Source organism: Callorhinchus milii, unplaced genomic scaffold, assembly GCF_018977255.1.
Source record: "Callorhinchus milii isolate IMCB2004 unplaced genomic scaffold, IMCB_Cmil_1.0 Scaffold9, whole genome shotgun sequence".
NCBI classification, from domain to species: domain Eukaryota; kingdom Metazoa; phylum Chordata; class Chondrichthyes; order Chimaeriformes; family Callorhinchidae; genus Callorhinchus; species Callorhinchus milii.
This window is the reverse complement of record NW_024704750.1, coordinates 7,373,258-7,388,026: the sequence shown is the minus strand read 5'-3', so window position 1 is coordinate 7,388,026 and position 14,769 is coordinate 7,373,258. Positions and strand designations below refer to the sequence as shown.

General features: G+C 39.4%; 1 protein-coding gene across 1 annotated transcript; it reads right to left on the bottom strand.

The window, feature by feature from the left end:
- Window positions 1–1,619: 1,619 nt before the first annotated feature.
- Window positions 1,620–11,272, bottom strand: tmx1 (thioredoxin-related transmembrane protein 1). The gene is made up of 8 exons (XM_007888182.2): window positions 11,090–11,272; window positions 9,273–9,388; window positions 8,317–8,362; window positions 8,046–8,174; window positions 7,722–7,767; window positions 6,292–6,393; window positions 5,743–5,812; window positions 1,620–5,339 (listed from the first exon to the last, which is right to left on the bottom strand). Exons 1-8 carry the CDS (start codon window positions 11,248–11,250, stop codon window positions 5,167–5,169), a joined length of 843 nt encoding a protein of 280 aa, XP_007886373.1. The 5' UTR covers window positions 11,251–11,272; the 3' UTR covers window positions 1,620–5,166.
- Window positions 11,273–14,769: the final 3,497 nt, after the last annotated feature.

Genomic DNA, 14,769 nt, shown 5'->3' with positions numbered 1-14,769 from the left:
TTTTCTCGTTATTTATTGATGTCGATTCCATCAAAGTGCGGCTTGAATGACAATATGAAGCAATTTACTGTCAGTTTATACCAGGTAACTGTGGATAGACTCCTCAGCTCCAGCTATTAAGCTTTCAACAAAAACAATATAACATTTGTATAGCGCCTTTCACGTCAGGAGGAGGACGTCCCAAAGCGCTGCAATTTGGCTCATAAGCTGCCCAATAGTAGGCAGCAAGAATTAGACCAAGAATGGTATTAGACAAAGTAAACAGTGCCCTTAGTTTCCAGTTGTTTGAGATCTCTTTTCAAATCAGAATTATGGGCGACAAGTGTGATGAAACTATTTCATTCCAAATAATTGCATGATTTTAAAAAGTCAAAGGAGCATGAGGCAGCAGCTAATCAAATATAAAATATATTTTTTTAAGATGATAGAATTATTGTTAACAATATCTCACTCACATCTTTAACTGTGATAAACCGTGACATCATGACACTCTGTTTCCCACACCTATAATTCGATCATAAGTGTCCAGGATAATACCAGAAAATGTACTCAATATAAATGAGAATAGATCTAGGTTTTTCAGTTGATACAAAATCAAAATAAAGTTTATATTATAGAAATCCAAACAGAAATGAGAACACAACATGGGTAAAAATAGGCAGAAGGCATTCTGGTATGTTGGTTACATTAATTAAAACATAAAAATATTTACTAAAGATATAAAATATTGCTTCAATCCTTTCCCCTCTCACAATATAACTTGCAACTAAATTATAAGAATTTCATCCGTTGCAACTTTTGCACATCAGGACTCAAAACAATTTGTAAACACCTTAGTGCCCTCTGGTGGCTGTTGTGCACTATACTATGAGCTACTGCACTCACAAAAACACTTAAAAAATGTTCCCGGTTAAGCTTAAAAAAAAGTATTGAAAATGTAACAGGAAATTACCACAGTATTTATAACATGGATTTTATTAATGCAGACGGAAATAACAAAAATAGCGCTTAATTTCTTTGTGTTCAAATAGCATTACATTTGAGAAAACTGGTGTTAAAATACCAAGTGCCAAGAGCAGGTGGAGTTCACTTGCGTTATTTTAAAAGTCCACTTCTATTAGCAGGTTTTCTCAGCCACATTTTATTTTTTCCGTGCGCACTTCGCTATCTGTGCTCATTTTCAGTCCATTCATATAGTTGCGCATTTCTGCAATGCAAGTGAAGTGAGCCAGACCCCATTGATTGCAATGGTTATGAATGTTGCACAATTGTGTTCCAAATATGCTTAAGGGTTCTTTGGCTTCCAGATATGCTTCAGTAGTTACAGTAAAATCAGGAGATTCTAAGGAGAATCAGGTGCTTTTGTTCGATTCGGTGTTTTAGTTTGGCCCTCACAAACTTCAGGTATTAAAATAAAAGATTAAATCTACAACTTTATTACAACTGTAAAAAAAACTGAATTCCTTCCAATAATGCAATAGCTTCCACCTCCAGTAACCTGGAGATTTTAGATGTAAAGTGTCAAAATGTAGAACCATAGAACTTGATAGCACAAAAGAAGGTGATTCGACCCACTGTTTGTGCTGTCTCTTTGAAAGAAGTTGCCATCCAAACTTCAATGACCTGAAATCTTTATTGAAAAAAGTTACCGGGAGGAAAAATACAGCTCTTCTTCTATATACATTCATAACAGAGTTGAAACTTTTCAGTCTCGCACATAAAGATAACACTTGGTTCAGGATTAAAATAATGCACTGAATCGAATACCATAACAGCATTTGAAATATTAACTAAATAGTAAGAGATTTGTGATTAGTAGTTGATTTAAGTTCTCACCCAGATACATTTTGATGAAACAGTAACACAAAAGGGTAATATTTATTATAGAAGAAAAATAAAACTACTGTATCAGAACATATCAGAACACATTGCGTAAGTTGGAATGAATATATTTTTAATATTTTTTGAAATATAACCTACTGTAGAGCTCATGTAAAGTTGAATTTGGAATATTTGAAAACACTTTAAAACATACAAGTTGCATTCATTAGAATTTCTATTTGTGGACTGCCAATTAGAATTCTGGGAGTGTTATAGCAGATCCTTGAAGAGGATTCAAAACATTTACAAAGTACAAGCTGCAATCAAACGTGATTCTTGACTAACAGAAAGACCATCTTAGAACACATCAGTGGAACATCCCATCAGATATTCCAGACTCTCTTAATCTGGGAAAACTTCCAACCCCCACATAGCAGTGCTTGCCTGCAGCAATACAGTAGAATGAGGGAATACAACATGCTTCCCATCATTCCAAGCATAGCACTGCAATATTCAGAATACCATTTAATTCTTTAATTCTTAAGGATTGTGCAACAGCCTAAAACTCTCACCAATTCAACACAACTTATCTTAACGTATTATAACAGTTGAAGTTTGGTTGCCTTGTAAAGCTCTTTGATGCAGTGCAGCAAAGATAACCCCTCCAGATCATTTCAAAAACAGAAATGTCTTGTGTGCCTATTTTTTTCTGCTGTGATGTTGAGAAACTATTATGTGCCTGGTTCTTTAAAGTTATAGAAAAGCACCAAGAATTTCAAAAACCAAGAATAAGATCAGCCACATCCTCCTATTGCACTGACTGCAAATTCCTGCAGCCCCTGTAGATACGGATGATATATTCAGGCACTGTTTGCCAATATGGGATATTTGCCATCTGTACACTTTGCAGATGAGTAATATTCTTTGTTGTTGCAGTGAGTAGATTTCAAGGGTGCTCTGTGGCTCATTCTAACTCACTTTAGATGAGAAAGCTTAAAATACATTTATGCTTCTCTTTGTGGCAAAGTACCATGACAATCATGACAACTTGACACAAGGAGCCCTGCTCCCAAGACCATTTTGAACGGTGGTTTTACGAAAACTGAACTGAAATTTTAAAAACATTTGTAGATGATCGAATGAAAACAGACCCAAAATGTATGGGAAAAAATAAATTTATGTGAATTAAGAGACAAAATAGTCCTCAAAATATTTACTGTAATCAATATCTTAAGCGTTCGCCAATTGACCAGAGGAAATACACAGCTCAAACAAAGCTGCTTAAAAAAAACATTTTCAGTTAGAATTGTCTTTGTAAACAGCCCACAAAAAACACTCAAGAACTCCAAGCTTAAAACTAAGGTAGACCCACATAAACTGTAAGGGTTAGGTCCACATGATGGTAATACTGCATGTCCAATAATAAGTTAACGTTCATAAATTAATGGCTAAACAAGTTAATGGCTCTGTTTTATCCATAAGAAACATACACATTACTCAGTAATAGTCAAAATGAAATAGTTAGTCCAATTTAAAGGTACATCTTAATGAAGGATTTCAGTAACCTGAAGTATGATTAAAGGGCAGATTTGACATACTGACATAAATCAGGAGATGTGACATACATGGGATTCTTAAGGTACATTTTAAATACAAATGAATGAAAAGTACAGAATTACTAACTGACCATCCCAAATCTACATAAAAGGATTTTCAAAGATCTGGTCATGTGTACATTCAGAAGATCTGTCCAGAAATAAACATGGTAAAATATTAAGGAAAAAAATACATCCAAAAGCCCTGTTCAAATGAGGTTTATTTAGCACTGATGGAAACATCTAAGCAAGAATCCAAACATGTCTGATGTACTATTTGTATAATAGTGTTAGATACCAGTTCATCTGAAACTTTGTCTTTATACATTTCATCCTTTTGTTTTACAGAGGCTAATCAGAGATAATAAATACCCTTCATCTGGTGAAAACTGCACTCATTTAATTTTGTTCCCCCTTACCCTAATTCAGTCACCTGTGCTACAATGTATCTCACAGGATGCATCCAGGCCTCCAATAAGTGGCTGTTCGTTAGACGTACAATGGACAGTGAGCATCACTGCAACCAAGCCCACTCCGATTCACATGCAAGCTTCCAGCTAGTCACTCTACAGGGATCGGGGGTTGGGGGGGATGGTCTCTGTAAACACTCTGGCTGATTGTTCCCCCCTTTACATTCTAGGGGCACCAAAGCCAATTGAAGGGGCATCAAAGCCTTTAGCACCATAGTGGTGTTCAGCGATCTCAGCAGAGATCAAGCCTGTGCCCTTCTAAACCTAAGATGGCTCAGTGTCATACTACTGTATATGATGCATTTATTTAAGGACGATCCAAAATTGGTTTTAAGTCTAAATATAAAACCTCCTTTCTTTCTACTTTGATTATACACTTTGTGATCCCATCATAAAACCAAATTGCTGAAGAGGGTGAGATGAGAGCAAATATTTATTCTAAAAGTTATTTTAAGATTCATGAATGAGTGGTATTATTTTGACCAGGCTTTTGTATGATGACTCTGTATAGCAGCAAGAATTTAAGGTTCAAGGTAAAAAGATATTTTGATACAATAAACAGGAATGTTGAGCCTTGTAAATGAGGTGAGGGAGGAAAAGAAGGTTTTGAGAAAATTATAGAGCAAGGTTATAAGATTTGATTTAAGCACTATAATTCCATGAATTGAAATTCTCAATGTTTTAATGCCTGCTTTAATTTCTCACAATATCAGCTAGACTTTTGTATATTGAAATAAAGGTAAACAAAAATGAGGTTCTGCAGCATTGCACGCCTAAGTTATTTGCTGTTGCACCTTAGACATTGGTTATTCTTTTAACATGTATACTTAGCCAACAGGCCATTTTTAAACCTGAAGTTTTGGAAAGCAAAAATCTTTAGCGAGTAGCGTGGAAGATTTGATTTATGAAAATCAGTGAAGGTTACCATCCCTTTACTCCAATTGTTCAAGTGCCACACTTCCAAGTCTTCCATTAAACATTACAACCAAAAAGACTTGATATCAAATATCAGCTCAAATATCAACCTGGTAAATGTGGAAGACTTAAAGGAGCATGCAAAGTTCAATATCACCAGCATCTCAGCTTCATAGCAAAGCCTGCAGGAACGAAAGCAAGCTTAGCACAGCACTGATATTCAGCGTACTTGCCACAGCTGATCTCACACTAGTTTAGTGTAGTTTGCCTTGGTCAATTGATCCACTTCATAATCCCTCAGTACAGTGCCTTACATCAGCACCGTAGCTTCAGTCAAGACTTTCTCTTTTAGTCTGTTTTGCAGCTCAAGAGTCATCCGCTCCACGTTTTCTTAGAGTCCTTGGTGAATAATCTCCGGCTTCCTGCATATGACTCTTTTCAAACACTTTGCGATTGCTCACGTTTGTTCGTGGGTACGGATTTTCGTTCTCTAGTGGCTCATCGTTTGGCTTCAGTAGCTTTGGTCCGGGCGTTTTTTCTTTAAAAATAAAGTAAAACCTTGGAATTTTCACTCAGAATAAAAATTGGACATTTTTAACACACAACCTAAAACACAAGTTGCACAATTAATTAACTGTAGTTGCAACAGTTTCCTCGTCATGTTATTGCACTTTCTAAGATCAAATCAAGCACATTGACAAGACACGTTAATCACGCTATTTTTAAATTTCTGATGGATTTGCTAACCACAGGACAGGTTCTTCCAAAGTATGCATTAAAATCTTAAATATGATTCATCTAAAATCCGAAGTGTATTTCATTTTTCAAAGCTCATTTCTGCCCTTCAATTGGTTCAGAAACACTGTGAGGTTCAGAAACAAACCATTAGCTTCCGGAAACTTACAAAAGCCGCAGCGAATATATAAAAAAATGGAGCTCACTTTGAGAACAGTGTGGTTGGTATTTAAATCGTCGAGATGGCAACATACAGTCTGCCACGAAGACAAGAATCTGAAAAAGATGCAGAATTAGATTCTATAAAATAAATTCACAATAGGGACTGTTGAAGAGGTTTTAAGGATCCTTAACAACATTATGCTAGAATCTAAAAATAATCATTCCTTTATTTCTTTGAATTAACTTTTCACTAATCAGTATAATTCATACCATTTATAAAAAAAGTCTGTGACAAATGTCTAAACTATTACCATGACAATTATCCGTCTTTCAGATGAAACGCTAAACTGAGGCCTCATTTGCCTGTTCAGGTGGGCATTAAAGATCCCACGGCAATGTTCGAAAAGAGAAGGGACAGGTCATTTGTTTCATAGCTGTTTATGGGACTTGTTTATGGGCTATGCACAAATGGGCTGCCTCATTCGCTCACAAAATATGCAGTCAATCCACCTTCCTGAAGTGAAATGCATGTATACCAAATGCAAGGATAATTAAATATAATTATTTTTTAAAATATAAATGTCTGATCTTACCAATCCAAGCACAAGACCAGAAAAAAGTGTTGCCAAAGCAAATATACTGTACGATCCCCAAACAGGTATACCAAGGTCTTCAGTGAAGTAATTATGGCAGTGCTAAAAGAAAATGCACATTAATACAGATTAACTTCAAACAAATTATAAATGAATCACAACTATAACCTGAAAACAGAATAGTGAGACGTACATCCCTATAACATAATCTGTTGGGTCCAATATCTCACAACCATGTTATAGTAAGGTGTACAAAAACAGCCAACTTTCAAGTTACATCTCTTTCTATGTGTTATACATGTACACACGTGTTACAAATGTAATTTTGTTGTTGTTACACGCTCTGCTAACGTGACTTCCAGTCCAGCGGCCTTTTTTTCCCACTAATCTAGTATAACAAGTGGTCTAGTTTTATGGACTCAAAACATCAGGTTATTACAAGGTCATCCGCTACTTAGGTTATTTCACTTAGTCTGTATAATTCATTCGGCTTGGGCTTATGTGCCTACAAGTCACTGTCTGTAGAAATGCTATTACATCCCAATAAAATAGGACATCCCTGAGGTAGTTTAATTTTAATGACTCCGATTTTAATATGTACATGTTATTCACCATGTTATTCTTGTACATCAGGGAAACACTCTGCTACTCCAAATTCATATTATTGTACTGACTTCCAAAAACACATTAAGAAATATTTAAAGCCGAATCACCCATAAAGTTACAAACTTAAAATATATCCTCACCAAATAATTTAACGTCAGGGTTCCCATTTTGCTCAATTTCTGAACAAGCTCACACGTTGTCTGCCCAATCTCAAATATTCCAACAAAAGGTCACTCCTTAAACATTAACTGAGCTTTCTCTTTTAGATGCCATTTGACCTCCCGTGCTTTTCCTGCTTATATTGAGTTTCCAGCATTCATTCATTTCTTTTAATCTTAAGTGGGCTGTTGTGTACAAGTCGTGCACTTTTCCTTACAAAGGGAAATGAGTTGCCATGACTACTTTCATACATTTTCAGCTAATTATACAGCAGCATTGCCAAAGCACAAGAATAGGTCAAATGCCAATCCTCACAGCAAGTGATGATACTTTGCAAAGAGAATTCCATTTTAAAAGGTGTCTCAATGGCAATCCAATGGCAAAAGCAGTAGAGGTTGGTGCACTAACACAGTGTGAGACACAGAGATAGAACACAGGTTCCCACCCAGTATTCTCGATTTATAACAAACTGTCAAAAAGGGAGGTGGAACACACAGGACTCAAGCCAAGTAAATCCCACTGGGAGGGAGAGGAGAAGAAATCAAGCATGTCAGCTTGCATGAGTTATAGCACCAATGCAAATTAGCTTGAACAAAACACTACAATTCTTCCCAGGGTTGCTTTTCCACAATTTTAATCTCAGAAACAAGACATTAACAACTTACACGGATCCACATGGATAGCTGGAATAATGCTGACATGCTGGCCATCCTGTAACAATAATAAAGAGTAAAGATTCATATTTTAGGATTAAAAGTAGACACAACTTTTTAAAGTGATGAATCCATGAATAAAGAGTTATGATACCTCAATATAATGAACTGGAGTTTGATTTTCCCCATTGAGTTTGATTTGATTTTCTTAATATTTAGGAGGGCTTTGTAGGGTTAAGAAATTGAAATAACTCACAAAGAGAAATGCAAGCCCTCAATTAAATTAAAACAGAAACATTTAGATAAACAAAAAAAAACATAGTATTTTGAACTTACATAAACGAGGAAGGTCTGAACCAAGAGGAAACGGGTTCTATGGTTTCCCACTTCTTTCCATCTATAAAGTCAAGAAAATCGTTCTTCATTCTTGGGCCCTGGTACTTTCTAAACTCTCCATCCTTACAACTGGAAAAGAGAATGTTACACTTAAGAATTAAATACATAGATAAGCATCATTATTTTGTGACTGTGCAAAAAAAGTGTTTGAAGTTAGGTATTTTTAATACATTCCTTCTGAGCTATTTGTACTGAAGGGTTGGATACTCACTGATAGATAGTGGGAAGTGCTGTAATTATGAAGCGTCCACTTAAGCCTGTTTTTAAAAAAAAGTTGGTAAGTAACATAACAGGAAATAAATAATGAGTAATATTTAATGTTGACATTTTGTTATTCTAACCTAAAATTCATGGAAACTTATCAGTACACAGTGCCTCTACAAATTGGTGTCTCTACAATAATTTAAACACAAATATTCAATAAATATCCCAGTGAAGTACAGCTTATTCTAAACATTCCTTTTCGAAGACACTTGCTAAATTAGTTTTGTAAAGAGAATTTTAAGAAATATTTGTCTAACTTTAGGATTTTAAAGGGAATTCCAGTGTACTAGCCTCCAAAAATTGCTATTTATGGTTAATGAAGGGGATGACCCCAAACTAACTTTCTCCCTCAGATTCTGATCTCAGATCCTGATCAACCAGCAATTTTGATTAGTTCAGACTTCCAGCAGTGTAAATTCTTTTCTCCTCAAAATAATTGGTTATATTAATAGATCTTAAAACTTTAGCAGGCAATATATTCCTGTGTAAACAAAACGCAAAATACTGCAGATGCTGGAAATCTGAAACAAAAACAAGTCGCTGGGAACACTCAGCAGGTCAGGCAGCATCTATGCAGAAAGAAAAGTGAGTCAACGTTTCGGGTCCACGACCCTTCGTCAGAATCATGGACCTGAAATGTTGACTCACTTTCCTTTCTGCATAGATGCTGCCTGACCTGCTGAGTGTTCCTATCAACTTCTGTTTTTGTTGTAATATATTCCTGTGTTCTGCACAAAGATCCAAGTAGTTCTTGTGAACAAAGTAAAATGCTTTAAGAGACTTTCCAGCTGAGAGTCCCTCTCTGTCAAAAACAGATCAATTCTTCAGTGGACAGGCATACTTAAATATATACAGCAAAATGCTCTTCAGCACCCAGGTTTACCATTATTGTGCAAATAATACCTGGTTGTTCTGTTACATCCACTTTAGCAACATTGATACCCAGGTCTTCACTCCACTCGGCAAACTCGCTCCACTCAGACTGAAGCTGTTGGCAGGCAGGGCACCATGGGGCATAGCTGGGGGTGACATCAAAAGATTAGTTTGTATGACGAAGGCAGATCTGATGAGATCTGATCTCATCCTTCCAGAATATCCAGTCTACTGTACAGTGCTCCCATCACAGAATCATACATTTTTAAAAAAAATAAAGAGTCTAAAGTGCTGGCTTCAACCACTCTTCCTGACAACCTGGTCCACCATTAATTACCCTCTGGGCAAAAAACTACATGTGTCGGTCCTGAAATTGCCCTTTGCAACCCTAAACCTATGTCGTCTTGTTCAACTGTCCTAACCCCCTACCATCCTGCCCGCTCCCTCCCCTCAGCGGGCTCCGGCCTGCTTCACATCCCCCGTCCCGCTTGCCCCACCATTGGCAGGCGGGCCTTCTGCCACTCTGTCGCACCTTCTGGAACTCCATTCCACAGTCCCTCCGCCTCGTCCCCTCCCTTGCCTCCTCAAGACCCATCTCAAGACACTCCTCTTCGACCGTGCTTTCGATCTCCCTGCTTCCCACCCTGCCCTCCACCCCCAATCCCAAGGATCCAAAACCCTAACTGTCCAGCACCTTGGGACGTTCTCCCACCGTGAAAGGCGCTATACAAATGTAATTTTGTTGTTGTTCATGCATCCTAAAGTATTGTTCTGTGTTTACTTTTCAATCCCATTTCAAATGTATACTCCTTTATAAAGTCCCCTCTGAGATATCATCTTACCAGACTGAAGAGCCCGAGTTTCTCTAATCATTACCAAAACTTCAACCCTCTAAAACTGGAGAGTCACGTTTCGCCCACAAATATACGGTCAATTAACTTTACAGTCTATTCTGTGAAGCGCTTTGAGATGTCGAGAAGATGTGAAAAGCGCTATGTCAAATGCAAGGATTATTATTATTATCATCATCCTCCCTGCTCTGCCCCTTGGGCCTGAAATAACAAAACGCACTGTCAGGAATACACGTGCTCACACCAGAAGAACTTTGGTGACTTTTACCCCAGGCAGGTTTCTGGGGAGGAGGGGTGTGAGGGGGTAGGAGGAGGAGGAAAGGCTGCTGGAGTACTGCAACCGATTTTACATACATTTTAACCTGAAATTCAGAGGATCCAGTTCAAGATCCTGGTCCTCACATACAAAGCCCTCCCCGGCCTCGCCCCACCCTACCTCTGCGACCTCCTAACCCCCTACCAACCCGCCCGTTCCCACCGCTCAGCCGTCTCCGGTCTGCTCCACCTGCCCCGACCCACCCGCCCCACCATTGGCGGGAGAGCCTTCAGCCACTCTGCCCCCAACCTCTGGAATTCCATCCCCCAGTCCCCCTTCCCCTCCCCCCCCAACCCCAGCTCGGGGTCTGAAATGCTGTACTCTTGTCTTGCGCCTTGGGACGTCCTCCCGACGTGAGCGGCGCCATAACGGATGTCATCGTGCGGCCGTTGTTGCCGACGTAAGGTCTGGACCCCACAAAATATACAGTTCATTCACTTGACGGTATACATATATATATTCAGTGAGAAGCGGCGCTTTGAGACGTCTCAAGTTGACACGAGAGGCTCTGTCTATCAAATAGTCCAAAAAGGGCGACGATGGCGACGATGGCGACAAGTTCATGCGAAGGTGAACAGCGACAGGAAAAAGGGCTCAGAGTGAGGGCCAAGACCTCACTACCCACGAACAGGCTGTAAAATCACAGGCCTCCCCCCACCCCCACCCCCCCCGGCACTTACAACTCGATCATCCACTCGCCCTGCAGCATCTCGCCCCAGTTCTGGTCGGTGATGACGATGACCGGGCTCCGCTTGGCCAGCGCTGCCGGGGCTGAGAGCCAAGTGAGCAGAGCCGCGAGCCCCAGGAGCTGCCGCCGCTTCCCCCAGACCCCGGCCGCCATCTTGACCCTCCCCTCCCCTCCCTTCCCCGCCCCCCACTGCGCATGTGCCGGGGGCTGGACTGGGCTCAGCCACTGCTGTGAGTGAGTGAGAGTGAGGGAGTGAGAGGGGAAAGAGAGAGGGCGAGGGGAAAGGAAGAGGGGAAAGAGAGAGGGAGAGGGGAAAGAGAGAGGGAGAGGGGAAAGGGAGAGGCGAAAGAGAGAGGGAGAGGGGAAAGAGAGAGGGAGAGGGGAAAGAGAGAGGGAGAGGGGAAAGAGAGAGGGAGAGGGGAAAGAGAGAGGGGAGAGGGGGAAGAGGGGGAGAGGGGAAAGAGAGAGGAGAGGGGAGGAGGGAGAGGGGAAAGAGAGAGGGAGAGGGGAAAGAGAGAGGGAGAGGGGAAAGAGAGAGGGAGAGGGGAAAGAGAGAGGGAGAGGGGATAGAGAGAGGGAGAGGGGAAAGAGAGAGACTCAGGAGAGAGTGAATGCTTGTGACCGCGAAGCCAGAGTGTGAGCGAGGGAGGGCGAACGAGGGAGAAGAGATCACATCAGCAATACCTTGCATTTATATGGTGCCCTTCGCACAGGGAGCGCTTGACAGTAATAGTGATAACGCTTGCATTTGATACAGCGCCTCATCACGTCTTCCAGGCGTCTCGAAGCGCTTCACAGGATAAATGCTGTATAGTGAATTGACTGCAATATTTTGTGGGCGAAACGCAGCAGCCGACTGCGCACAGCAGCGTTTGTATTTGACACAGTGCCTTTCACATAATGAGGATGTCTCTAAAAGTGCTTCACATGATTTGACTAAAGTACAGTGACCGTATTTTGCAGGTGAACACGACAGCTCGCCAATCTGTGCACAACAATGTCCCACAATCAACCATGAATTGAAATACACATTTTATCTGTGGGATTGTATGCCAGGAGACTGTTTTTTGAATAGTAGATCTTTAATGTCCACCTGAGCAGACCAATGGTCAGTCATTTTATCAACATGTTTCGCCCACAAAATATCTAGTCAATTCACTTTACAGTATATTCTGAGAAGCGCTTTGAAACACCTCGAAGACGTAATATGGTCCTAGATCAAATGCAAGGATTGTTGTATTATTATTATGTCCTATCTGATTTATTGCTGCCAAATATCCATTGTTATTAATAATACAAATGAGCTGGCTGCTATTTTCAGTGTGACTTAGACAGGGGAAAGATAGTCAGCACTAATTAAATCACATGCACATTGCTCACAAAATTGAATGGACCAACTATTTTTTGTGAAATGGAGAGGAGAGTTAAATTATTAAACATTTTTTGGGGTGTTGGGATGGGAGATCTTTTTCTTGCAGTGTGTCCTTATTGCAAGAAAAACCCACATCGGATAAACCAAAACAAAGGCAACAATGAATCGGTGCAGTCAGGCAGATCCTGAGATAACATTCCTCATGAGGAAATGTGATGGCAACAACTGGCAGGTGAGGTAACTATATTCTAGCAGGTTCTGGGCCAATAGAGAAGTGCGGAAATGTGGCTCAATGGTACATACCAGACTACTGAGAAAACAAAAGATGTACCAGTTGGAGGAAGGATGAGCTGGAAAATTTTGTGTAAATTTTTCTAAGATTACCATATCCCCTGGGTGTTCACAATGTATTCTCCAAAGGCATTAAATATTAATTATTTAGGAATTTGGTAAAGAGGTAAGAGGATATATTATATTCTTTTGTGGCTTGATTTCAGTGCCACTGAAGGCATTTTAAATGCTGGTTAGTTTGTTGTGGGATGTGGGAATGTTTAGAGCATTTACACTGAACATTCTCTTTGAAGATCAATTATTTACATTAATCCGCATGTAATCTGCATGTGATATAAAACTATTTAATGGAAGCAACATTCATGAATAACATTCTCTGCATTTCCTTCATTGTCCTCAGAATGCAATGGTGGAGTGGTAATGCAAGTATTCTGGAATTAATATTTCACAGATCATGTTTTATTCACTGGATATTAACCTTTGCACTGTCAATAGGTCCAGGGAGATTCTCGTCTCTCTGAATTAGATGGTTTTGCAACTTTTCAGCTCATGCGCTATGGTACTGCAATACAATGGTACTCAAAAGGCAGTACTAACTAGCCTTCTCTACATCACCTTAATTCTAACCTCATTAATATTTCAGTCAGATGCACCAGTACTGACAACCATAGGTTATGTAACAAATAACCTATGAATATTATGAACTTTTTTTTCTTACTAACTAGCTTGATTTCTTTCCTAGGGAGAGATCGTGTATTCCATTCCAATCTCTGGGATTTCCATGTGTAGGTGGGATGCTTGGAAATCCCAGCTTAGTTTGGATACTCTTAAGCATTGGTGATGGATTTCTACTTATGTCAGACACCCAGCGGTTTGCCGTAAATTTGTTTAAGAATAACAGAAAAACAGCTTCAGAGTTAAGACTGAATTCAACAATTTGCAAAATTCTGCATGCTCTGAAGTGCTACAGAAATAAATCTAGATCCAGGTTGGATTCCCCCCAACCCCCTCCCTGTAATGTGTTCAGTGTCATGAGCACCATTATTTAGGTTGGAGAATATCTTTGTAGTTGTACAAATCATATTGCAAAATATGATGTAAATTGTGGTATTCAGTTAATGCCACAATTTACATCATATTTTGCAATATGATTTCTTTGGACCTGAGCAGCTAACCATCCAGAAGTGTTCAAAGGAAAAACAAAGTGAGCACTGTAGGAGGAGCATCTGCTAGTACAGTTTATCCATCTGCTATGAAACCACAGGAAGAGAATTAGTAGCCCACGATCTCATCAGGAAACATTTCATCTCATCTTGTCACTTTCACAGAAATCAATCTGTGATATTCAGAATGCTTCATCTGATTCAAAACCAGCTAAACACAAATCCAATTTTCAGAAAATACAATCAGAATCTTTCTATGGAAATTTTTATTTTACTACCCCCACCTCTCCCTAGCAGTGATGGTTAGCTTTCTATTTTTAATCTGTGGGTTTTAAAATGTTACAGCTAAAGCAATTTGGGAAGATAGTTGAGATAACAGCTTTCATTCCTCTAACAAAATGTGCATGTATTTGATGTAGTGCCTATAATGTTGAACTATCTGAAACCGCTTCATAAGTAATTACTGAGAAGTGTAGTGACTGTGGTAAACATGGCAGCCACTTTGCAGGATATATTTTTGTATCCTGAATGCAGGCATACAGAGTACGGAATACATTTCTATGAATCATATTTTTCAGCTACATACAAAATCCAAACCACAAATGCAGACTTAACACAAGTTGCCAGCCAAACGCAAACATTCAGCAGAGTGTAATCTTCCCACACAATATATCACACCCTCTGTCACTAAGCAGATTCACTCACTCTGCGCTTGCATATGATGCATTCTCAGCCCCCGACCAGTCACTCACTCCTAAAACCCACTGCAGAATTAAAGCAGAAACAATAGAGAAATCTTCAGGGATGTGATTTTCAGATTATTAGCAAATCAGGTAGATTTTGCAT

What these genes read in the sequence shown, in the direction of transcription:
- tmx1 (XM_007888182.2), bottom strand. Translation starts at nt 11,250, where the DNA reads ATGGCGGCCGGGGTCTGGGGGAAGCGGCGGCAGCTCCTGGGGCTCGCG. An exon ending in GGATGTAACAGAACAACCAG is followed by an intron (nt 8,363 to 9,272) that starts GTATTATTTGCA and finishes TTTTAAAAACAG; the next exon opens with GCTTAAGTGGACGCTTCATA. An exon ending in GCACTTCCCACTATCTATCA is followed by an intron (nt 8,175 to 8,316) that starts GTGAGTATCCAA and finishes TCTCTTTTCCAG; the next exon opens with TTGTAAGGATGGAGAGTTTA.